Source organism: Crotalus tigris, unplaced genomic scaffold (assembly GCF_016545835.1).
Source record: "Crotalus tigris isolate CLP2741 ecotype Arizona unplaced genomic scaffold, ASM1654583v1 scf7180000024338.4412243, whole genome shotgun sequence".
Classification (NCBI taxonomy): Eukaryota; Metazoa; Chordata; class Lepidosauria; order Squamata; family Viperidae; genus Crotalus; species Crotalus tigris.
The window spans coordinates 778,386-805,175 of record NW_024100508.1 but is presented as its reverse complement, the minus strand read 5'-3'; the positions used below and the strand labels follow the sequence as shown (position 1 = coordinate 805,175).

Below are 26,790 nucleotides of genomic sequence, written 5' to 3'. Positions count from 1 at the left end.
TGATAAGAATGCATCATTCAGATTCCTTGTACAAATCCATGGTGAAAGAGATACTGCTTTTTCTTTTTTTACCCACTGGATCTCAGTGAGCAATGTCTTTCAATATTTCTACTTGCATGCTATCAGCTTTACATTGCATTCACCCTACAACCGGGCTTGTTCTGTTAATTTCTATAGTGCATTTTCCTGTGTCACTAGGTGGCAGAATTCCATTATCACAGCTGTGTTCAAACTACTATATAATTACATTCAAAATAGAAAGCTCTTTTTTATTGTTTTTCGGAGTATAAAATACTTAATGATAATATTCTTTTGATATTAGTACATTGATTTCATTAACCACTTACTGTCAATGTATCAAAAGAATTTGCTGTTGGTCTTTTAAGATAGAGGAAGAACATGAAAGACTAGTCCTTGACTGAAAAAAGTAGTTGCTATAAACTTTATTTTATTTTATTTTAAATACTAAAACTGATATAAAATGGTTCAACAAAATATTACAGTGATCTTTGGCAGTCCTTCAATTACAATATCATATTCCTGAATCAATGAAAAGACAAATAAAACTTTTCCTTATTCCTTATTTGTTTCTTAATGAAAGCAAGCTGTATAGTAAAAATGTGTTTCACTGAATAAAGTATCAGAATATTTACATATGCACAGGATAGAGAAAACATGATCTTTTGCTTGAATATGCAGAACTAATATGCTGAATTTTACTTGGTTGTGCAAAATATAGGGCTGCTTGTATATTGATTCCTAAATTCAAAATTATGATTTGTTTTATGTAGTCATTATGCATAATGACTTATCTTGATATACTCAGTTTTAGTCACACCTCAAAAAGCTTTGCAAAGATTATATTTTAGAAAGCTAGGATCTTCATTTAAATCTGTTGTTGTTTCATTCTTTTGATTTCATTAACTACATATTGTCAATATTTTAAAAAAATACTATTGGTTTTGATTAGGCTATTGGAGGATTTTAGAGCAATTCGAATTCTCAGATCCTTGTTATTTTGCTTTCACCTGTAAAATACATTCCAAGTAAAAACATTTGTCATCAACAGTATTTTAACATTGTCAGTTTGCATAATATGAGACAATACCTCATGACTGAGTTGTCCAAATTAAGTGAAAGGTTAGGTGCAATTTTTCCCTTGCAGCCATAAGTTTACTTCTTTGCCAAAACTAGAAGAAAAAGTATCACAAATCTCTTATCAAATGAGGTACTGCTCATTCAAATCCTAGTGCTTACTGCAAAGTGTCCTTTCAATGCCATTCAACAAGTTCAACAGGAGTTAAAATTAATCAACATTTCAGAAGATACACACACACACACACACACACACACAAACGTATGTATGTATGTATGTATGTATGTATGTATGTATGTATGTATGTATGTATATGGGGAATCTCTTTGTACTTTCAAAAGTATCAAGATAGGAACATTTTAAAATGACAGTTTTCTTTAAAAATGCATATGATAATACATTTGAATAATCTCTGTAAATACTGTACTCCAAGTGTTCTAACTATCAAATTATACTATACATAGCTTTTATTCTCTTTCTCTGCGCACATGTACAAATACATACACTGATTAAAACAGGAAGGAAGGTACTCTTATTTTCTTACCTTGGCAATCTGCAGAGGCTGCTTTTCTTCCTTGCCACCCTGAAGTCTGAAACCCCAAGGTGCCCCACCAGTCATAGTGATGCAAATGTAATCCTGTACACCCATTATCTTTCTGGGAAAATCAGTCAATATTCATTAAAAATGAGTATTTTTAAAAAGTCCTGCAGCTGGAGGTTTTCAACTGGACTTTGCCTTCTAGATGGTGTTAGAGAGGAGAGACAGAATCCCTGCCAGTGCCGTTGGCAGAGTCATTGACTGAGAGCAATGAAGCACTCCCAGTCCAAGGGATCAGCCCACATTTTCGTCAGATTTGCTGTGCTCAGCCCACCTTCGTGGTAATGTCAGAGGAACACAAATGAAAAGCACTCGGCTGTGAGGCAAAAAAGGCTATATTTAAATCTAAGAGCATTTGCCTGTGACAGCTAAATCAAAACAGCCAGGTCAAAGGACTTGTTAATCTCCCTGCAATGATTTAAGACAGAGAGTTTACTTTTGTAAGTGGTACCAGACTTGTTAAGCTATAGTTGCAGCACATTCTGTATTCTCATAACCCAAACAAAGTGTAGGAGGAGGAGAGGAAAAAGTTATCTTCCTCCTCAGTTCTTCATCAGATACTAACATGAAGCATCCCACTGAGAATTACCCATAGACTGTGATAGGATGTTTACAATTATCAAATGATAGCCTGAGTTTTTGACATATGCCTGGTTCTTTTTGGTGTAAATTTTTCAGTGCCTGCATTCACACCTCATGCTAAGCCATGGTACCTTCAAGAGATTGGCTGGTTTTGAACTATGAACTAAGCAATAAATCATGTTTTACAAAACTCAGTTGAATGTAGCAAATCAAAACCAAAGCAGGATGTTGTATGAATCAGGCATATATGTTCTTTTTCCCATTGTTATGTGTAAAAGCTACAATTTGTATTTGTTTCCTTCAAAAAAAAAAAAAAATTAAAGAGCAAATGGAGAAGATCACTTTCATATCAAAGGAGGTAATGATTCAAATGACTGAAGATCATACCTATGGCCATTCAGATCTGCAATTCACAGCAGCACTAGAAAGAAGTAGTAATGATGAATTATGCTGGAAACTTTGGTTTAGAATTTCATCAGGAAGAAATAAAATCTGGGGGAACCTCAAGATTGAAATTAAGATTAATGGACAGGAATTTATAGCCATTCCTCAATTCTTGTGGCAAGTCCATATTTTCACCTGATGCAAACACAGGTGTTGTGATGTCAGCATGCACATTTTGTTTTGTTTTTTTAAACACAACATAATTAATAATGGACATTTATTTTTGGAGAGTTGAATTGCTTCAATATTTGCAGGAAAACAAAGTGGCAAGCATCATCATGCCAGGAAATTCTTGACTTATGTTATTGACAAGTTTTTCCTTTGGAGAAAAAAGGAAGTAACAAGGGAATTATTTGATTTAATAATAATCAATAGCAAGGACTTTGTTGAGGAAGTAAAAGTAGCAGGAATTTTGAAACAAACTGGTTATGTAATGCTAAAAAGAATTTAAAAAGGCGGTCAAGATGAATAAATTACGAAAAAGATGGTGAGAGGAGGAGGAGGAGGAGGAGAAGGAAGAGAAAGAGATGCTAAAAATACAACTGCAAACATACTGAATGAAAGGAAAAGTGGAAAACAACAGGAAAGACCAATATGGCTGAACAATTAAAATGCATATACTGATTTTTAAAAGAACATATGTAAGATGAAAAGAGGGACATATTACCATATATAGATAGTATAGAACAACATATACAGTGTCAGGAAAGCTCAGAATGAGCTGCAGTTGGCAGAGGCTGAAAACAGCAACAAAAAGCACTATGTTTTAAATAAAAAGCTGGGTTGGCATAACCATGAAATTGCTATATAGTTGGCTCAAGAATCATACAAAGACTGTTCATCAGTGGTCCCATATTAAATGGAGATGCTGAGTAGATTTTGCAAGCTAAATCTTAAGTCCTCTGCTCTTCACTATTTTTTATTAATGGCATGAATGAAGAGATGGAGGGACTATTTACCAAATCTGCTGATGACACGAAATTGAGTAAGATAGACAATATCTTAGAAGATTAAAAAAATAAAAACAATCTTGATTAAGATATAAGATAAAGATATTTAAGAGGAACAAAAGCAACAAAATGAATTTCACAGATATAGAATGGGAGTGGGATGACTGTGGCTAGGTATATATTCCTGAAAAAGTCTTGGAATATTTGTGGATGGTGAAGTCATCAATTCAGCAATGTACTGTAGCTGATTGCAAAAAACCTTGAATATAAGTATAGTTTCCAAATCACATAAGTAATACTTCCACTTCATTCTACACTGGTCAAACCGGATCTTTCTCCAGTTCTCATCACCCATTGTTAAAAAGTTTCAGATAAAATGGAACAGTTTAAGAGAAGAGTAATGAGGATGATGACAGGACAAGAAACTAAATCCTGTGAAAGCAAAGTGAAAAAAAAATGGGAATCAACATCTTATCTTAGAACAGCGGTTCTCAACCTATGGGTCACGACCCCATTTGGGGTCGATCGACCATTTTTCGGGGGTCGCCAAAGGCGGCGATCCGCCATTTTCCCCCCTCCGGGGGCGCCGCCACGCACGCACACTGCACATGGGGGCGCCACTGCACATGCGCACCGCACATGGGGGCGCCGCCGCACATGCGTGCCGTGCATGGGGCGGTGCCACGCATGCGCATAACGTTTGTGTGACGGGGGTCGCCGTCACACAAACATTGAGAACCGCTGTCTTAGAAGATATTCCCTACTTTAAAAGAACCTCTAGTACTAAATTAAGGTAGCATTCTGGTCATTACCAAGTCAGAACACTACAGGAACTGAAAGAAATATGACATGCAACAGAAAAAAAAAAGATCAGTAGAGATTCTAACCAAGTTAGTCAGCAAATCTGGAGAATGACACAGTGATCAGAAGGTTGGAAGAGGTCAATCAACATTACCAATACAAAAAAAAAAAAAAGACAGGCTTAACATATTGTCCAAATTATCATAAAATATCCTTAATTTTACATGCTATTAAAATAATGCTTAGCCCATCCTACACAGTTTTGAATCCTACATGGAAAAAGAGATGTCAGATGTTTAAGCTGGCTTTAGAAAAGGCAAAGGAACATATACATAGAAGATGCATATTTGATAATTAAGAAAGCCCCCCAAAATATCCAAAATTATGTGCTTCATTGATTACAGAAAAGCCTTTGACTATGTCAATCACATCCAGCATATTGTGGAATATGTTCAGAAAAATGGGAATCCCAGAACATCTGATTGTTTTCATGACAAACTTATATACATGTCAGGAAGCCACAATATGAACATAGTGAAAAAGAGTAATTCCAGGTTTGTAAAGGAATGCATCATGGCTATATGCTCTCCCCTTATTTATTCAAACTATATGCTGAATATATACTAAGATAAACTGGATTAGGAAAATGTCAGTGATTTTAAAATTGGAGGAAGAAGCATCAATATCCTGCACTATGCTAATCATAGTATCCTGATAGTGGAAAATGCAAAGGAACTGCAAGGTCTACTAATAAAAGTCAACGAGCAGAGTGAAAAAAATGGCACTGCAATTAAATATAAAGAAGACCAAACAAATGAAAAAGAGAACAACCAGCCTCAGAATTGGCAGTGAAGTTATCAAAGTGGTGCTCAGTTTCTGTCTTTTATGATCAACCATAAACAGGAAAGAAACAAGCAGTCAAGAAATAAGCCAAAGACTATCACTTGGTAGAGCAGTTATGAACATCTTGGAAAAAATGCTCAAATGTTGTGAGATGTCTACATTATAAAGATCAAAATCATGTAGGGCATGGGATTCCCGTGTGATGCTTTATGAAAATGAAAATTGGATTTTAAAGAAGCAGGGTAGGAAAAGTATTGATGTTTTAGAATATTGTTTTTGAAGAAGTCTTGGGCAGGCAAAAAACAAAACAAAACAAAACAAAAAAAAAAAACCCAACCCATTCATTGAACAATTCAATCCAGAGTTCTCACTTGAGGCACAAATGGCCAGGGCCAAATTATCCTGCTTCAGACGTATACAAAGACTTAGTTTCCTAGAGAAGGCTCTAGTGTTGGGAAAGGTAGAAGGAAAGAGAACAACGAGCAGCAAAGTGTATGGAACCAACTGTAGTGGTGATGAGTTTTACAACTGGAATACTTTGAAAATTAGATTTGGAAGAAATCTATAATATGTGATTACTGGGAGCGGGAAATGGCTTGTTGCACATAATCAGTCAATCAATTTCTTGCTATGATACAATAAATCGTATGCATCTAGCTCAATAAATATATGATTCAATATATTATGTGATTCCTGGTTGTCAGCAACTAGATTAAGCATGTTATATCAAAACAGGTGGTCCTTGATTTACAACAGTTCATTTAATGACCATTCAAAGTTGCAACAACACTGAAAAAGTGACATAACTATTTTTCACACTTACTGTGTTTTCCCGAAAGTAAACCCTACTTAAAAAGTAAGCCTCAGCTGATTTTCGGGGATGGGCCTAATACAAGCCCTCCCCCGAAAGTAAGCCCTAGTGTGGGGTGGGGCGAGTCGGCCCAGATCTTCCATGCAGCCGCCGGCGTGCCCCCCTGCTGCCAGCCTGCCAGGACCCTTTGCCAGTGGCCACTGGTGGAACCAGCTACTGCTGGCCCCGCCCCCTCTGTCGCACCATCTGCTTCCTTGTGGTCACAACAAACCAAACCCTTGATGAGCCCCGGCCTCTGCCTGCCCTGCCTGCTGGCTCTACTGCTGCTGGGACATTTCTCTGCCATGTCGGGTGCCGTGTGGCTGCCAAGTGGCTGCCCGTGCTGCTGACTTTACAGGGCTCTTTGCCCTCCTGGCAGTACTGCTCTGGGCTGCCTTGGGCTGCTCCTGTCTGGCACAGGGCAAGTCGGCCCAGATCTTCTATGTGACTGTCGGAGTGCTCCTCCCGCTGGTCTGCCAGGGCCCTTCGCCAGCGGCCACCAGTAAAACCATACTACCCAAGCCTCTGCCTTTGGGCTGGTGATTGCCGCCAGTTTGCATGCCTACTCAGTGCTGCAGGCATGGGCTAAGGATCGAACCTGGTGCTCTTTGGGCCCTGGCAGGTGCTGCACCTCTCATACCAGCTGGGCGTGCCAGACCCCCTTCCACCTGGCTGGCAGTTGCCACCACCATGAGGTAAGGAGACAAAGCAGGTGGTAGTGGAGGTAGAGTTTCTTCCCTCCACCTGCCGGACAACTGCTGAAGCTGCACAGGGTAAGGTTGCCACGCCCCCCCCCGCCCAGATGTCTTCGCCTCCCCAAGCATTTTTTTTTACTAACCTGCCTTTCAGCTGCATTGTGTTTCTCCATTCAGTTCTCAGCTTTTGCTGCGTGTTTTAGGGACAAATAAAAGAAAGTTCAGTCAGTCTTTCTAAGTTTGTGAGATGGGAGGGCGGAGCCGGCGGTAGCCGGTTCCACCAGCGGTCACTGGCGAAGGGCCCTGGCAGGATGGCAGTGGGGGGGTGCTCTGGGCCAACTCGCCCAATGCCAGCTTGGCACCCTTTCCACCGCTGCCCACCATGGCCACACCACTACCATACCTGGTCCACCACCATGCTCTTGGCGCCGCATTACTTCTCCACCCATGCACAGGCCCTGCCCCACCCCCGCCACTCATGGCCTACTGTTGCCAGTACGGGCAAAAAGTAAGCCCTCCCCAAAAGTAAAACCTTCTGCTTATTATTATATAACAAAGACATTACTAAAAGCCAACATGTCTTTGTCAAAAACAGATCATGCCAGACAAATCTTATTGCATTCTTTGATCAAGTGACAAAATTAGTGGATCAGAGGAATGCTGTGGGTATAATTTACTTGGACTTCAGTAAGGCATTTGATAAAGTATATCACAATCTACTACTTGATAAGATAGAAAAATGTGGGTTAGATAGCATCACCACCAGATGGATCCGTAGCTGGCTGACCAGCCGTACTCAGCATGTGGTCCTCAATGGAACTGCATCTACATGGAGGGAATGTGTAGTGGGGTGCCCCATGGCTCTGTTTTTGGCCCAGTGCTCTTCAATATCTTCATCAACGATTTGAAAGAGGGGATAGATGGGGAACTAATCAAATTTGCAGATGATACCAAGCTGGCAGGAATAGCCAACACTCCAGAAGACAGGCTTAGGATACAGGAGGATCTGGACAGACTTGAACACTAGGCACTATCTAACAAAATGAAATTCAATGGTGAAAAAAGTAAGGTTCTACATTTAGGCAAGAAAAACCAAATGTACAGGTATAGTATAGGGGGTACCTTGCTCAATAGTAATAATTGTGAGAGGGACCTCGGAGTCCTAGTGGACAATCACTTAAATATGAGCCAGCAGTGTGCTGTAGCTGCCAAAAAGGCCAACACAGTGCTAGGCTGCATTAACAGAGGGATAGAATCAAGATCACGTGAAGTATTAATACCACTTTACAATGCCTTGGTAAGGCCACACTTGGAATACTGCTTCCAGTTTTGGTGACCATGATGCAAAAAAGATGTTGAGACTCTAGAAAGAGTACAGAGAAGAGCAACGAAGATGATTAGGGGACTGGAGGCTAAAGCATATAAGGAAAGGCTGCTGGAATTGGGTATGTCTAGTTTAGTGAAGAGAAGGACGAAGGGGGACATGATAGCAGTGTTCCAATATCTCAGGGGCTGCCACAAAGAAGAGGGAGTCAAGCTATTTTCCAAGGCACCTGGAGGCAGGACAAGAAGCAACACATGGAAACTAATCAAGGAGAGAAGCAACCTAAAACTAAGGAAAAACTTCCTGACAGTTAGAACAATTAACCAGTGGAACAACCTGCCTCAGAAGCGGCGAATGCTCCAACACTGGAAGTTTTTAAGAAGTGACTAGACAGCCATTTGTCTGAAATTGTATAGGGTTTCCTGTCTGAGCAGGGGGTTGGACTCGATGACCTCCAAGGTCCCTTCCAACTTTATTATTATTATTGATCATCGCACAGTCAGCCAGATGTTCAGACTGGATTTGGCATTTTGTCTACCTATCGAGTCCTTACCCAGGACCTGGGATAGGCAGATGTGGATGTTTGATGGTATTACAGATATCGTCGCAGGATGGAAGCAGTTCCTAGTAAGGCCGCCTTTTGCAATTGACTAATAGCGAATTTGTCAATGCCAATGGTGTTCAAGTGGTGCTCCAGTTGTTTTGGGATTACACCCAAGGCGCCTATACTATTGGTACTACCCTTGCTTGTTTTTGCCACAGTCTTTCTATTCTATTTGTAGGTCTTTGTATTTTGTTATCTTCTCCAGCTCTTTCTCTTCTATTCTGCTGTCTCCAGACACTGCCACGTCTTACCGACAATTGTTAAGTCTGGGGTGTTATGTTGCAGGTTCTTGTCTGTTTGCATTCTGAAGTCCCAGAGCAGTTTAATTTTATCATTTTCTATGACTTTCTCTATTTTATAATCCCACCAGTTTTTGCTTACAGGCAAATTATATTTTTTGCAGATCTTCCAATGCACCATTGTTGCTACTTTGTCATGCCGCTGCTTGTAGTCAGTCTGTGCAATCTTCTTGCAACAGCTTACCAGGTGGTCCACTGTTTCTTCAGCTTCTTTGCATAGGCGGCACTTACTGTCTGTTGCTGTCTTCTCAATTTTGACTTTATATGCATTTGTCCTTAAGGCTTGGTCTTGTGCAGCCAGAATTAGTCCCTCGGTCTCTTTCTTCAATTTTCCTGCTCTTAGCCATTGCCAGGTCTTGTTATTATCTGCTTTCCCAGCTATTTTTTTCATGTATTGGCCATGTAGTGCTTTGTCTTCCCATGCCTCTATTCTGTTCTTCATTTGGTCTTTCTTGTAGGCCAGTTTGGTCTCTCCAGTAGTCAGTAAGCCTTCCTGATATACTAATTTCGGTGCATCTTCATCATTGTTCTTCAGATATTCTTCCAAAGCCATTTTTTCTTCTTCAACCATCTGATGTACTTGTAGCATTCCATGCCCACCTATTTGCCTTGGTAGATAAAGTCTGTCAATGTCACTGCGTGGATGAAGGGCATGATTCATTGTCATTATTTTTCTGGTCTTCCTATCCATTGCTTTTAGTTCTGCTTGAGTCCAGTCCACTATTCCAGCTGTGTACCTGATGACTGGAATTGCCCAGGTGTTGATTGCTTTATGGTATTTCCTCCATTGAGTTTGGATTTTAAGATCTTCTTCACTCTCTTGATGTATTCACCTCTAATTTTTTTCTTGACTTCAGTGTGCTTGATGTTGTCAGCTTGAAGGATAGCCAAGTATTTGTAGTACTCTTCCTCATCCAGACTCTTAATGTTATTTTCGTGGGGCATCTTGATTCCTTCAGTTTTCACTATTTTTCCTTGTTTGATAGTAAGTGTGGCACATTTGTCCAAGCCAAACTCCATTACAATATCTTGGCTATATATACGGACAGTGTTGAGCAGCGATTCTATTTCAGATGATGTTTTTCCATACAGCTTCAGATCATCCATGTAAAGGAGGTGGGATAGTCTGGCAGATGTTTTTGATGTTTGATAGCCATGTCCTGAGTTATTCAGTATTGTTGACAGAGGAAACAGTGCAATAACAAATAGTAATGGTGATAATGAATCTCCTTGAAATATTCCTCTCTTGATATTAACCTCTCCCAGCCTCTCACCATTGATCTGCAACTGTGTCTTCCATTGTGCCATCGATCTTTGCACAAATTTTCTGATGTTTCTACTGACTCCTGTTATTTCTAGGCACTTGATTATCCAGTCATGTGGCAGAGAGTCAAATGCCTTTTTGTAGTCAATCCATGCCACATTCAGGTTGGTCTTCCTTCTCTTGCAGTTTTCCAAGATCATTTTGTCTATTAGGAGTTGATCTTTTGGTCCTCTGCTATTGGGGCTGTTTCCTTTCTGTTCAGGTGGAAAGAGATTGTTTTCAACTAGCTGCTGTTGTACTGCATCAGCTACCACACCAGTTAGTAATTTGAAAGTTGTTGGTAAGCAGGTAATTGGCCTGTAGTTGCCTGGTGTTGCCCCTTTTGCTGGATTTTTCATTATTAGATAGGTTTTCCCAGTTGTTAGCCACTTTTCAATTTCTCCTCCTTGTAGTATATTGTTGAACTGCTTGGCAATGAGTGGGTGTATAACAGTTAGATGTTTCAACCAAAACCCATGCAGTTCATCTTCACCTGGTGCTGACCAATTTTTGATTTTCTTTGCTCTTTTTTCTACCATTTTTGTTGTTATTACTAGTTCTTTCATTTCAACTTCTGTTTTATTTGCATCCACCTCTTTTAACCAAGCCGCATCCTTGTTGTATTTCTTTGGGTTATCCCATATCTGCTTCCAGAACTGCACTGTTTCTTCCTTGTCAGGTACTGACTGATTCCTTGCAGTTTCTCCATTGATGGATTGGTAGAAACGTTTCTGATTGGATTGAAATTGGAGGTTCTGCCTATAGTTTGCAATTCGAGCTTCATATCTACTGATTTTCCTGGCTATAGCTGTTATTTGTTGCTTTATTATTTCCAGTGCTTCCTTGATCTCCCTTGTTTCTAAGTGGTATTTCTTGATTAGGTATTCTTTGGTCTTCTTGTTCTTCTTTTCTTTCATCTGTTCTAGCTTGCTTGCATGTGATCTTAACTTGCTGATCTTATTTTCTAGTCTAATCTTCCATTTTTGTGGTACACTGTTTGTTTGTTTTTCTTTGTTGATTTTGCATCCCAGGTATTCAATTATAACTGCAGCTGTGCTGTACATTAGTTGGTTTGTTTCTCTCAGTGAATTGGTGCTTATACTTGATATTGCAGTATTTGCATCTTTTAATGCTTGTGCTAGCTGTTTCTTTGGAACAAGCTTCAGTGCAGGCAGCCTTATTCTGTTGCTTTTGTGCTGTTCTAGATGCTCAGCTATTCTTTGTTTCAATTCTTTTATTTCTTTAGTTAGAGAGTTTTGTTTTTCCTGAGGAAGAGGTGTCTGGTTTCCAAATGAGAACAGTTGTATATCTCTGCTGGTTTCCTTCACTGCCAACTCCCCCTGGTTTGCCTCTACATTCTGAATTACTTCTGGTAAGGCTTTGATTTCTCTGCCCTGGGTAAACCTTTGCAGTTCGTCCAATTCTGTTTCTGTGAATACTTTATTTCGTATTATAAATCGGCGTTGATCTGCTAGTCTCTGTTCTGTTATTTCTGATTCTGGAGGTTGTTCTTTCCAGAACTGGTGCATTTGTTTTAGATATCCTCTTCTTGTTGGACTTGATCTGTAGTAACAGATCATTATTTCTTTGTTTTCAATCACTGTGTATCTGCGACGGGTAAACACCTTTTCTTCCAGTAGTTGTGCAGCTGCTGGCCCTGGTTGCTCAGCCAACAGTCCTGAGTCCTGTAACCCATTTTTCACCAGATATCCAGGAACTCCAATATCTAACGCGAACTTTGTTAACCCAGGCGACATCTGAGCCAGTATGGCATTCTGTAATTTATGTCTCACCATATTTTTTATGGGAGAGACACTCTTTGTCTGACTCCTCTGATGAGACCTGTCCAGTATGGTTGAACCTCTGGCATAGCTCTCATCTTCCTCAGAGTACACAAGCCCCACAACCACGTCAAGGTAGTGCCTCACTGGGGGTTGTTGTTGTTGTTGTTGTTGTTGTTGTTGTTATTATTTCAGAGCCCAAAAGAAAGTAAGACAGGGTCTTACTTTTGGGGAAATACAGTATGACCATGATCACATGATTTACATTTGGATGCTTGACAACTGGCTCATATTTATGATGGTGTTCACCTTTTACAACCTTCTGAAAAGCAAAGTCAATGGGGAAACCAGAGTCACTTAACAATTGTGTTTATTAACTTAACAACTGCAGTGTTTCACTTAGCAACTGTGGCAAGAAATGTCATAAAATGGGGCAAAACTCACTTAACAAATTTCTCACTTAGAAACATAAATTTTGGGCTCAGTTGTGGTCGTAAGTCAAGGTCTACCTGTACAGTAACTTTATTGGCCCAACAGGTAGTGAAATGGTATCATTTAAATCCCAATGATTTCAGTGAGAACTGTTACAAAATCTTTCTGCATTCAGTATTTTTAAAAAATATTGTTCATAATTATACTTTCTACATAAAAAGCTTCCATAATTTTAGTTATGCAACATATTCTTGGATTAAAATAAAGAATTGTTCAAAACACAGCAAACATCTAAAACAAATACAAGCTCAAATAGCAAAATATATAAAAAATATAAAGCCCTAAAGAGATCATGACAAGGTCAGGCTACTACAATTATAGAAGCAATTCTTGGTTTTTGTGAACTTTTTCTCCAGGATCCCTTTTTGGGTTTTGTTTTAATTTAGTCAGAGGCTGAAGAGATCATTCCCTTGGCATACAATTTCTTGCTCCTTTTCTCCAGGTGTTCTGCAGTCTTTTTCAAAAACAGAAACTCTTCTTCTCTAACACAAGGGAACAGGATAGGATAATCTGATCTGTATGTGACCCAGTGCATGCAGCTCTCTCTTGTGAAAATGTAAATTGGGGAAATCAGCTTCAGAGAGTACGTACTGTATAAAGAATGTCTGAGTTTGCCACATATCTGAGGCTCCATTCACACTAGTGATGCATCTTCTTTCAGGTTAGCTTAAATTTTCATCTATCTTCGCATGTTTGGGGATTTCTGTATTCTTAGAATTTACTCTGATAAATTGTCATTTGTCTTTTTGTGAAAATAAGAAAGGCCAAAATGTGTTTAAAGTAAACTAACATGATGTAGTTTAGTGTATTAAACTATAGGATGGGTGTAGGCTATACAACTTTTCCTTAGAGCCCATTTTGCTCCTAGTTCCTTTAGAAAGATAGATAGATAGGTAGGTAGGTAGGTAGGTAGGTAGGTAGGTAGGTAGGTAGATAGATAGATAGATAGATAGATAGATAGATAGATAGATAGATAGATAGATAACCTTTATTATCATTTTTACTGAGGTCACAATGGCACACATTAAAAATGAAATTTAGTTGCTTGCTCTCAAAGTGTACACATACACATACAATATTGTTTTTCTTATTTTAAAATAAAATAAAATAGAAACCAGGAATGTTACAAAAACATCCTCTACCATCATCTTTGTTAGAAATAGGCATCTATGCCCCTCACAGACCCTCCTGGGAACTAGAGTCAACTATATAAAAGAACAAGCTTTACTGAACATCTCTAGTGGTTTCTGTAGAAGTCACTCTTGTTTTACTATGTTTAAAATATTAAACATAGAAAGAATACTTAGACTTTCACACTGCCTTTGAGAAAAAACTCTTCATTAAGGCTTAGTTGTAGAATAAGAGATTGAGTGCTCTTATGAACTGGTAGCTGATTAATAAAAAGAACAAAATAAATAGATTTTTCCCCATTTAAAGATATAATATAAAATGGAATATAAGGATCTGTACTGTATATAAGATCTGTATATAAGAGAGCCAGTTTGGTGTAATGATTAAGGTATCAGGCTAGAAACCAGGAGACCATGAGTTAAGGTCCCTCGTTAGGTATTAAGTCAGTTGGGTGACATTGGGCCAGTCACTCTCTCTCCCATCTAGGTAGAAAGAAATGGCAAGCCATTTCTGAAATCTTGCAAAGAAAACTCCATGGACTTGGCTAGACAGTCATGAGGAGTCAACACTGACTTGAGGGGCCGAAAAAAAAAAAAAAGGATTTGTACTGAGAGCACTGCTGTTTAACTTATTCATTCATGACTTACAGTTAGAGAAAAACCAAGTTTGCTGAAGACATCAATATATAGCAAAAGAGTTTATGAAGACCTGCAGCAGAGGTGGGACATTCCAAAACTGGATGAATCAGTTTTAATATGGCAAAGTCCAATGGAAGAGAACCCAGCAATTTGTGTTTTTTTCTGCAGATTTCATGGAGAAATTCAAGATATACTCAAGGAAGCTGCTAGAAATTGATGAGGAATGGTATCTTGAAATCAGCCCAATGAGCAGCCCAATGAAAACATCAAATCAAAATGCCACTGCTGCGAACATCAAAAGTGAATTCCATGCTTGAACTATTTAAAAAAATGTTTGAAAATAAAGAAGCCAACATAGTATGGCCTTGGATAAACCTATGATTTGTTCATATTTGCAATACAGTTATGATCACTTCATTTCAGAAGGATTCTATACTTTCTGAAAAAGCCAGAAACTGAAGCTAAAATAATTAAAACAGTTATGATGTTCCCTGATGTTACATGTAGTGATAGCATCAGTTTAGACGTTTTTGTTGGAATCTAGACAATTCCAGGAATATTTAATTTTTTTATGCACATAGAAATACATTGTTTGAGCTGGGTGGCCTCATAAACCTTGAGAAAAATGCTAATAGCCATGGCAATTCATTTAATAGCTACCTCCTGAAATATAAGCAATTACTGAGAACCAATTATCCCATATTCTTCTTGTGGGCTTTCTGGATATACTGGCTACCGCAACCTATATGAGGGATGGGAAACCACATATTGCAGCCCCAGTTTTCTAGGACTTATCATCAACTTCAAAACATTTAATAAATAGGACAGATGCATCAATAAATGTATCTCTGATCATTCCACTTTCTGCTCATTGTCTATTTGTGCCTGCATATCTTTATTTGGATTAGGTTCCACTTTTAATAGGACTTACATCTAAATATATCGGCATAGAATTAGAAATGCTGGCTAGAATCCCGGCCACACTTACTTTAGAGTAATGACCATTACTTATTCCTTTGTTAAAGGAGCTCAGATGCAAAGCAAATAGAGCAGCGGACCCCAACCTTTTGGGCATCAGGGACAGGTTCTGTGGAGAAAGCTTTTTCTGTGGACCAGAGGGGGCATGGTTTTGCATGCTGTCTTTGTACCAAGGATGGGGCTTCACTTGATTGTGTGGCCCAGTGATATGGCCTAGTGCCAGTCCACAGAATAAAATAGGTAACATGGAATACTGGTGGGATGGGAAATCAAACGCCTCATTAAGCTGTAGTGGATAGTGCACATTTGGAATCTTTCTTGTTCCCTTACAGCACGGCTGTCAAAATCACCACATCACATGGCGTGTTGTGACGTATCGTGACTTTTTTTGCATTGCAGGAGCCGTATGATGCAACCGGCCTGTGGGCCAGCAGTTTGACACCCCTGCCCTATAGGGAAGGCAAATGTTTAAAAGAAAAGTGCTACTATGAAGACATTGTGGATTGTAGGCATAGCACCACTTATAGTCTGGGCGAACCTATGGCAGGTGTGCCACAGGTGGAACGCAGAGCCCTCTCTGTGGGCACATGCGCTGTCATCCCAGTCCTAGGCTTTCAGCTGGGTTTTATAAAACCTTTTCACTTTAGGCCTCCGCCACCATGTGCAAAAAAAAAAAGGTTCAATCAATCAATCAATTTCAACTTCTCGCGGGGAAAAAAAATCTCACAAAGTTGGAATTGATTGATTGAACTTTTTAGTCCCACCCAGTCTGCTGTTACCACCGCAACCACGCCCACCCAATGGGCCACCCAATGTGCCACGCCCACCCGGCATCTGATGATACATAAGTGGGTTTTGGATTGCAGTTTGGGCACTCGGTCTCTAAAAGGTTCGCCATCACTGGTCTAGGCATTATGGTACTTTCTTTGTGGGCCAAAACAGAAATATCTGTGATTCATACTTTGGGTTACAGTACTGTGAAATTTACCAGCACAATTTTTGCAAGAATTGAGATAGCTGTATCTTTTTCATCTTGGCTGACATCTTGGCTGAATAGAAATTGGACACCTCTCAATACTCTTTTTTTTTTAAATTTTATTGATTTTCAATATTACATTTATATCTTTGAAAAGCAATGTGGCAACTGAGTTACCATAATTCAATTACATACAAATATAATTAGTACAAATCCCAGACTATTACAATAAATATTTCCTCTCTTTTTCTTTAATATGTACTGTCTCATATTTAAATTAATACACTTATTCTATCAATCAAATAAAAAATAACTTTCTTACATTTATCAATAATTTCTAGTTTATATATATCTTAATTGTTTTAACATTCAATTTTTGAGATAATCAATGTCCTAGTGAATTTTTCCCAATGTTAATTTTCCATTAATATTTAAAATTAACATTTAATATTTATCATTTCCAAGTTTTCAATGTTCCCAATTCCCTTTATCACAATTCCTCAAAAAATCTGGTATTCAGGGTACACATCTTATCTATTTAAATTCTCACTATCTATATCAACAAATTAATAATACAACAAAATATTCTTATTTTCTAATAATTTCCAAATATTTTAAACCTAGTAACCAAAATTTCTTTTATTTCAATGCTTAATATTTCCTCTCTCTTCCTCTTTGTATCTACTATCTCATATTTAAAGCTAATAATTTTTATTACATTCATCAATAAGTTTTTAGCTTATATATATCTTAATCACCATTACATGACCTTTATGAGCAAATCAATATTCAAATTTAAGTATTAATATTTATAGTTCTAAATTTTAAGTGACCAAAGTTTTCTTTTTTTTTATTGAAAATTTTTGAAATTTTTACAAATAAAGAAAAAGGGGAAAAAAAACAACCCTACCCAACCCACCCCAACCCTCCCACTCCATCCCCCCAACCTTCCCAGAGCTGAATATAGGCTTAATTAGAATTTCTACAAATCTTAAAAAAAAAAAAATTAAAAGTATAAACCATAGATAAATCAAAATACATTACATAAACAACTTATAAAATAATTAACAACAATATATAAGTAAAAAAAACATAAATATTAAAAGAAAGAAAAAACTTAAAAGGAAAAAGAATAAAAAAGAAAAGAAAGAAGAAAAAAGATATAAAAAGATAAAATAAAAATGGGAAATATAGGGAAAGAGAAAAAAAAAAAAAGATACAATCTATAAAATATTAAAATTTATATATAAGTTATTGAAAAACTAAGTAATATTTTTTATATCCAGCTTATGTTGTATAAAATCTATCCATTTTTCCCATACTGCAAAAAACTTCTCTTGCGATTGGTCCTTTAAGAAAGCCGAAATCTTTGCCATTTCCGCCAGATAAAAAACTTTAAAAAACCACTCTTGCAAGGTAGGCAGAGATTCCTTCTTCCAATATTGCCCTACTAACAACCTTGCAGCTGTAATTAAATTTAACATCAGTATAACCTCCTTTGTATCACAATCAGTAACGATATCTAACAAAAACAATTATGGAGTAAATTTTACCCTCCTTCTAAAAATTCTTTGAATATTCCACCATATCTTAATCCAAAAAGCTTTTATATTTTTACATGACCACCAAATATGATAATAAGTAGCATCCAAACTATCACATCTCCAACATTTAGGCTGTAAGTCAGGATACATACGAGACATTTTTTGTGGATCAAGGTGCCATCTATAAAACATTTTGTAAAAATTCTCCCTTAAGTTCTGGGCTTGTGTAAATTTAACATTCCTCAGCCAGATGGTTTCCCAGGTATCTAGTAGAACTGGTTCACCAAAATTTTGTGCCCATTTAATCATACATTCTTTAATTAGTTCTGGTTCTGAGTCCAGTTCTACTAGCACCCCATAGATTCTCTTAATGTGAGTTCGCCTTTGGTCTTTTACTTGTTTAAAAAAATTTTCATCTTCTCTAAGCAGACCCACATTACGATCTATCTTCCATCTATCCACTATTTGTCTATACTGAAACCATGAATATATAATATTTTCATGTGCTAAATCTTCCAAAGATTTTAACTGCCAATTTTTACCATCCCACCTGAGTAATTGCACATAAGAAACACTATCCATCTTAACTCCTCTCCTTATCCCCTCTATTGCATGCCAAGGTATAGCCCAAAATGGTATTTTAAGATCACTTCTATAATATTTCCTCCAAACCCGAAGTAAAGAAATTCTTATAATATGAGATTTAAAAACCCGGTCAACTTTTTTATTAAAAATTAAATAGGCATGCCATCCAAAAAGTAAATCCCAACCCTCCAAGTGGAGTATTTCTACATTTGTTAAATTAACCCAGTCACTAATTAATGTTAAAACCACAGCATCATAATACAATTTCAGATTCGGTACCTTGAGTCCACCTCTCTCACGAATATCTTGCATAATTTTAAGCTTTACTCTTGGTTTTTTCCCTGACCAAATAAATTTATTGATACCTTTCTGCCATTCATTTAAGTTAACCTCATTCTTTAAGATAGGTATCATTTGAAATAAAAAGAGAAACTTTGGCAGGACATTCATTTTAATCACGGCAATTCTTCCCAAAAGAGATAATTGCAACTTCTCCCAATTTTTCAAATCTCTTTGTACCCTGACCCACAACTTTTCATAATTGTTTTTATACAATTTTACATTAGAAACAGATAAAATAACCCCCAAGTATTTTACCTTATCGACAACTTCAAAATCTGTCAAATTAACCAAAGTCTGCTTATCCAAATTAGTCATATTTTGGGGTAATATTTTAGTCTTATTATTATTAATTTTAAAACCCGAGACCCGTCCATATTGGTAAATCAATTGTAATAACTCTACTACAGAATAAGTAGGTTGGGACAGGGTAACCACCAAGTCATCTGCAAAAGCACTTAATTTATATTCTTTTTTATTGACTTCTATTCCTTTTATTTGCTGCAATTCTCGAATTTTAATCAGCAATATTTCCAAAGTTAAAACAAACAGCAATGGTGACAATGGACATCCCTGTCTAGTCCCCTTTTCTATTGTGAAAACCTCTGACAAACCCCCATTAACTATAAGTTGTGCCGTTTGTTTTTGATAAATGGCTCCAAGAGCTTGTGAAATTTTTTCTCCAAAATTCATATTCTCAATTAATCTTAACATAAACTGCCAGTTCAATTGGTCAAAAGCTTTTTCAGCATCTAAAAATATCAGTCCTGCAGAAACTTGGTTATTCTTATCTAAATATTCTAATAAGTTAATAATTTGTCTAACATTATTCTTCATATACCTACCAGTTATAAAACCCGTTTGGTCCTTATGTATAAGCTGATGCAAAACCCTCATAAGCCTATTAGCTAAGATTTTTGCAAAAATCTTATAATCTACATTTAAAAGAGATATAGGTCTATAATTCTTCGGTAAAGTAAGATCTTGATCTTCTTTTGGAATTAAAGATATAAAGGCTCTACCCCATGACGGGGGAATCTCTAAACCCTGTAATATATTGTTAAAAAGCTCACATAAAGGTTGAATCATCTCTTCTACCAAAGTTTTATAATAAATAGATGTCAGGCCATCCATACCCGGTGCTTTACCTAATTTTAATTCCTTGATCACTGTCACAATTTCCTCACTAGTAATTAAACCATTAATTTCTTGCTTCTGATCTTCTGTTAATTTGGGGAAGTTGGCTTCACTTAAATAATTATTTAAATCCAAAATTTGTACATTAGTACTCTTATATAGTTTTTGATAATAATCTAAAAAAGATTTCTTAATCAACTCCTTCTGATACACCAATTTACCATTATAATTTATTTTATCTATAATTCTCTGTCTCTGTTTCTTTCTCAATTGGTAAGCCAACCATCTCCCTGGTTTGTTAGCATTGCAAAATGTATTTTTTTTCATACACAATAAGTTAGTTGCAGTCTGATCAGCCATCAACATATCAAACTGTGTTTTAAGCAATTTTATAGATTCTTTAACCTTTTCATCTGTGGGATTTAAAATCAAAGATTTTTCTTTTAATTTAATCTCGTCTTCCAAATCCTTATGTTTCTGAATCTGCTTTTGTCTCTGAGCACTATTCATTTGTATCAAAATCCCACGCATAAAAGCTTTACCTGCATCCCATACCATTGACATTGAAGTTCCCTTATGCATATTTAAAACAAAATAATCCTTTAGATGCTCCTTTAATTTTTGAATATTTTTTTCTTGTCTAAATAAATTCTCATTCACCCTCCATGATCTCCTCTCCTCTTTTTCATCAACCAACTCCATCCAAACTGGACTGTGATCCGTCAATGTCCTAGGAAAAATTTTCACATTCTTTACCCTGAAATATAAATCAGTTGTAATAAAAAAAAGTCAATTCTTGAAAAAGATTGATGTCTGTCTGAAAAGAAAGTGAAGTCTCTCTCCTCCTGGTTGCGTTCAAGCCAGTGAAGTCTCTCTCCTCCTGGTTGCGTTCATGCCAGTAATCTCGCAGCTCCCAGTCCTCTTTCAAGTCAAAAAAAGCTTTGGGTAGTTTAGCCTGTTTGAAAAAAGTGGAAGATCCTTTTTTGTCTCTTTGTATATCTAACACACCATTCCAATCTCCCATTAATATCACAGATCTATAATCCAACAAAGTTAGTTTCTGATGCAACAATCTATAAAATTGTTCCTGTTGTTGGTTTGGTGCATATAGTCCAACTATAAGTATTTTCTTACCATATAAACCAACTTCAGTCATAACATATCTCCCTTGAAGATCAGATTCTACCAAACGGGCTGATAAATTTTGCTTAACATAAATGACTACACCCCCTTTTTTCCCAGGAGCAGAAGATACAAAATGAGATCCCAGACGAACATTGACTAAATATTTTTGGTCTTTAAGTAAAATATGTGTTTCCTGCAAGCAAATAATGTCATTATTATGTTGTTTTAAGTAATGAAAGATTTTCTTTCTCTTTTGCGGGGAATTAAGGCCGTTAGCATTCCAAGTCAGGAGCTTTACCATCTCCCTTAATCAGAAGCCTGGAGAAGACTGCCTGAAGATCTGCCATTGAAGAATGTGCTGCAGAACTCTTGGGTCTTGCTCCTCCCACTGGCAACAAAACACTTTCTTGAAGAGATTCTTTAACTTCTTTCTTCTGTTGTTCCTTTTCCTTGCGTCTATGTGCTGCACGGTCATTCTTTGCTCTTTGATCTCTGTTTGTCGCAACCATTCCATCTGTGATTTTCCAGCAACCATCACACCTAGTCCTTCAGGCTGCTGTTCCGCCTCTTTACCATCCAAAACTTTCTGCATCATGGATGATGATGAGCCTGCTCCCAGGACCGAAGTATAAAACTCCTTTGCTTTAGTGACTGTGTTAAGTCTATAACACGTCCCCGCATGGCTCACAACAATACCCATCGGAATCTCCCATCTAAATGGCATCATTCTTGTTTTAAGTTCATTGGCTAAAAAAGCAAAATCTTTTCTATTTCTTAGAATTTTAGATGGGATCTCCTTTAAAATGATAACATCTTGAGCAGCAATCTGAAACCTCTTATTATAGAAAGCTTGTATAATTTCATTGCGCAGAGATCTCTTTGCAAAATAAATCATCACATCAGACCAAAGTTTTCTTTATCTCCATTCATAATAATATCTTGTATTCAAAATACACTTCTTATCTATTGCAATATTCTATTTTAATTCTCATAAATAAGTCAAAACTCCATTCTTCTTCAGTCTTATTCTAGCTTTCTTTCTTTGCCAAATCATCTTCCATGTCCTTGCTTTTGAGTCATCAAACAAATCTCCTTGTATTGTTATATATTATTTGCCATTGAAAAAAACCATTTGGTTGCCATTTTTTTGAAAGGGTTGGCAAGTCTAGCAGATCTCTTTATTTTTCCATCTCAACGAAGTTGTCCTGAAGTGTTTATCTTCTCTTTCATCTATTCTTCTTGATCTTCAGGTTCCTTCTGATTTATATAGAAAATCTTTTCCTTTTTCCATGTTGTCAGTTTCTTTTCTGGATTTTCCATTGTTTGTGTTTACTGGGCAGTTAAATCTTCTGTCATAATATTTAATTGTTCCATTTTTTTCTGTTGCATTCTGTATAATTGATTTTTTAATTGTAGTCAAAGTTTGATTTGTATATCCGGGCTGCTTTCTTGTTTTTTTCTATAGGCTCTTATTTCCTCACCATCTGTAAGGAGAGTTGATAAATTGCTTTCAACATAAAAAGGATTTGTTCCTGATCTTGTTCCATAGGAAAAGTCTGCTCCTGATCTTCTTCCATAATGATTATTAGACTAGAAGCTTTACAATCAGGTCCAGAAAGAGAGTCTTTTTTTCCCCCACTGAGTAAAAAGCACGGCTGAGTTTCTCACAGCTGGTGTTTCAAAGTTACCCAAGTCTTACCTTTTTTTGGACTGTCAGCCAAGTACTTTTAGACAATAACAAGTTGAAGTATCAGGTTTAGCCATAAGATGTCACCCCAAAGTTATTTTAATCTTTCAGTTTTCAGTTTTAAGGAAAAACCCAGATCTTCAGTAAAAATAGAAGTAAAGAATAGAAAGTAGAAATTCTTTTAGTCCACAAACTTTAGGAAATAAAATTCCAATTGGGATTCAGTTAGTTTTTCAATGTTTTAAACTCCCCTGGATAATCGGTCGTTGCTGTTTCTAGAGGGAGGGCTAAAATCCCCCTTCCCTCTCCACAGGGGAAAAAATACTTTAGCAGCTTATGTAGGTAAAAAAAGGTAGTTAGGGTTTAAGAGAGGTAGATCTCACCCAGTCTCTTCCACACTGCTTTAAAGTTGCCCGGTGGTAAGTGTGACTTCAGCTGTCCGCAGCCTAGCGATGGGCCATATTGCTATGGCCGGTCTTTCGTCCGCCAGTTTGGAGGGTAGTGCCGGCTCTATCAGGAGAGCTACTGCTCTCCCATGATCCAGCAAAAGCCCCTCCTTGCTGGTCACCTCTAAGGGGCAACTTTTGACCCTTTTAGGGTCCCCCAGCGATGCGAAACTGGATGAGGAAGATGGAGCTCATCTTCCAAACGTCCATGGCAGCTGCGTCGGCAAACCGGAAGTCCTCAATAATCTTTCTTCCATCAGTTGAACAGGACTACTTAAAACATTCTGGACCCCTGGACCCACCATGTTCATTAGAATGTTTCTCCATTTTTAAATCCATTCTTGGCAGCTTAAAACATTGAACAAACAAAACAATAAAACAAATAGAAATATATAGAATGAGTTTACATATTGTTAATGTGCTTTGTTGAATCAGTCAGAATTGGCTAGGTTTAAGCAATACACTAAGCCCAAACCTATCAAATCACATTATGATTATGTGTCAAGAAACAAACAAGTCCCATATCAAATGAAATGCATACACGAGTAATTGGAGATATAAGAGCTTGCTGGTAACCAAATAATAGATGTTTCATACATCATAATCAGCCATAATATTGTTTGTTTGCTTGTGTCTTAGTTCATGGCTATGGTAGGTATTTGAAATATAATGTCATGAATATTTTCCTAATATCATTGTGCAAATAATATGAATTATGTTGATACTATTGATATAATCAATCAAACTATGTATCTCTTGTTTGCTTGAAGAAATTGCATCCCACCTTTCTTCTAGCAAAGATGAGCTTGTGAACTGCTTCTTAGGTAGAAAACATGACTGATGGAGCTTAATTTCTAATTTTGTCTAATATATCCAATTCAACTTGTGTCCAATCAATGAAAGTTGCAGTATATCAAATAATTAGAACAATTGAAGTATTTATGTCTTTAATTGAATTTAATTTTGTTTTCAAAATATACCAGACTAATTTTATATAATTAGAACGAGTATTATTTTACTGTAGTAAGTCAGACAGTAATCCTAAGTGTTTGTACCTTTTTTGGTACCAATTGTCCCATTTCCGTGCATTAGCTGTATTCTTATTCAACAAGTATTCCTCCTCCAAAGATACACATTAGTCTATTTAAAAAGGCAGACAATATTTGGTCCAATGTTTATTAATTGAATGGTCTCTAAAGGATGTAACATTCATTCACCCACTCCATGGAAATAAAAAACACTCAACACATTTTAACAGATCATATTGATCAAGTCTACCCTGTGTGATTAAGACATAGTTCCATGTGCCATATAAATCCATAAAAATTAGGTAAACCATGCTGGGTTAAACACGTACTATGAAGACAACTATCGTTACTGTCTTCAAATAGTGGAATTTAATTTCTCTGCCAAGCTTTCATTCCTTGTTAAAACCTAAGTGCTTTACCTTCTTCTCGTTTACATGCTAGTTTTACAAGATGTGATTACTGGAACGCAACCCAAGGGCAAAATGCTTCACCACAGGCAATACGCATGCTCTCCTCCTTCCTGTCTCTTTCTTTCGTTATTTTGGGCATGCTCGCAGCCCGACTGGCAGCTTAGATCAGAGCACAGCTTGCGTGGCGGCGGCAATGCGCGCTTCGAGACCAGCTGTGGCCTCAGCGCGCGCTCCCGCGAGCACTGTTACACGTGGCAGGTCTCTGAGCGCTCCCGGGTAGGGAGAGCCTGGAAGCAGCCGGCTCGTCGCGCGGCTTTCTGACAAGCGCCTGCAGGACCGGCTTAGAGCAGGGCGAGGTAGCGAATTGAAAGCTGGGGACGACCAGGTAAGGGGAACGACCTTCGGCGAATGTTGGGGGGCAAGAGAAATGAGAAGTGTGGGGACGTGAGTCTGGACACAAGAGCGTCTTTGAATGCAGTCTGTATTTATTAGGTAGAGCCGGTTGAGATGATAGCATCCCTTTGAACCAAGGAGCATCTAAGGCTGGAAGAACTTTTGGATTTGCATAGAAGAGGAGAAAGAGAAGATTTTATCTCAGCGCAAGAGATACAGAGATTCTTCTTCCTTTTCAGATTGGGTGACTCGTGGGGAACATTGCAAACGCAGTACCTGATCCACATCTGGTCAATCTGTCTAGCTTTAGGGGGACTGGCTGGATTTGCTTTAAGGGTGTCCGGTGATTTCGTATGCAACCTGCCTAGTTATCTTGAAGCTGTACTGATTCTAAATATGCTTAATTCTTTTAGAAAGTTAGACTCAAACAATTAAAAAGCCCATTCAAGCTTAATTCCCCCAGCTTGGTTGCAACTAGCCCTAATTTTATTGCAAGACTGAAGGATTTGTAACATCTTCAAAAACTGTGAAAAATGGGCTAATTGCACACCATGCAAGGTTTTCATACTTAACGTTGAAATAATAATTTTTGAAAGGGGTTTCTGTAAATACTATATAATAAAGATATTTGCATTGCTTTCTGGATTGTGATTAAACTTCACCACACACAAGCTACCTGAATCCACATTGTGTTGGGGGGGGGGAGGAAAAGTGACCACGCCATATTGTATAATAACAAGAATGGGGAAATAGGTTTTTTTTTTTAGATATATGTGTTGCAGTGGTGGCATGTATCTCTTGTCCTTAACTTGCAACCTAGTTGTCACCCATTAACTATGATGGGCTGGGTAAGCTCTTATGTCTGACATTGAAAATAAATCATAGAGACACTTCATCATACATTAAAGAATATATGGGACGATCATAACATATTATCTCAGCTATAGGAATAGTGATTTTAGTGATTTTTTTATTTTATATCTTCTTTGGTTTTTAATAGCTTAGTACATAAAATGTGCATGTTTACTATTAGTTATAATTCTTTTCATGATTAATGTGGGAACCTTAAACATATAGTCTGATACTCACAGTCAAATCTTGTTTGGCGCTATGGGCTGTGCTCCAGGTTCACAGTCTCCAATTTCATACCAATGTTTCCTGACTGCAGTAATTATTATTTGCCTGGTGTTTGGATTGGGCAAACTGTCACAAATCATAGATCATTTCCAAACTAGACTTGGGGACTATGACTTCAATTGGATTTTCAAAACCAGTTCTGTCATATACCATACAGCAAGTAAAAAAGCTAGAGAAGAAGTCAAGAGTACTGCATAATAGGACACAAAGCAAGACAGAGGAGGAAGTCATCAGATGTATTAGAGAACTTAAGCTCCTCCATCTATTGTTACCTATCATCAACCATCTCATTTGGCTATAGAGTGTAAAAAGAAAAAATAAGGAGACATTCTGCTGACTTAATTAAGGAAGTGTTTGTCTGTTGTTTGAACAGTTTTCTATGTAGCTAATAATTAATAATTATATAGCTAAACCTTAAAATCTGAATTATTATTTTTTTGCTTCTTATCTAAAAATAGTTTTCTTTGATGTCTTTTGGAAAGCCTGATTGCAGGGATGTTTTTAAACTATGTAAATTACTGCTATGGAAACTCTTTTTTTGATATAACGTAATTATGATTAATGGATTACATTC

At 37.3% G+C, this 26,790-nt stretch overlaps 2 protein-coding genes across 3 annotated transcripts in view; one reads left to right on the top strand and one right to left on the bottom strand.

Annotated features, from left to right (window-relative positions):
* SYNPO2 (synaptopodin 2) overlaps positions 1 to 1,880 on the bottom strand; it is an 81,561-nt gene extending 79,681 nt beyond the window's left edge. Inside the window, exon 1 of the mRNA XM_039325646.1 lies at positions 1,641 to 1,880. Coding sequence (XP_039181580.1) covers positions 1,641 to 1,745 — 105 coding nt within the window. The 5' untranslated portion in view covers positions 1,746 to 1,880. The remainder of the gene's footprint in view (positions 1 to 1,640) is intronic.
* Positions 1,881 to 24,874: 22,994 nt separating this feature from the next.
* The window catches only part of SEC24D (SEC24 homolog D, COPII coat complex component), a 73,045-nt gene continuing 71,129 nt past the window's right edge, over positions 24,875 to 26,790 (top strand). For both annotated transcript variants that reach the window (XM_039325553.1, XM_039325552.1), the window contains exon 1: positions 24,875 to 25,071. The gene's annotated coding sequence lies outside the window, so the exon portion shown is untranslated. The remainder of the gene's footprint in view (positions 25,072 to 26,790) is intronic.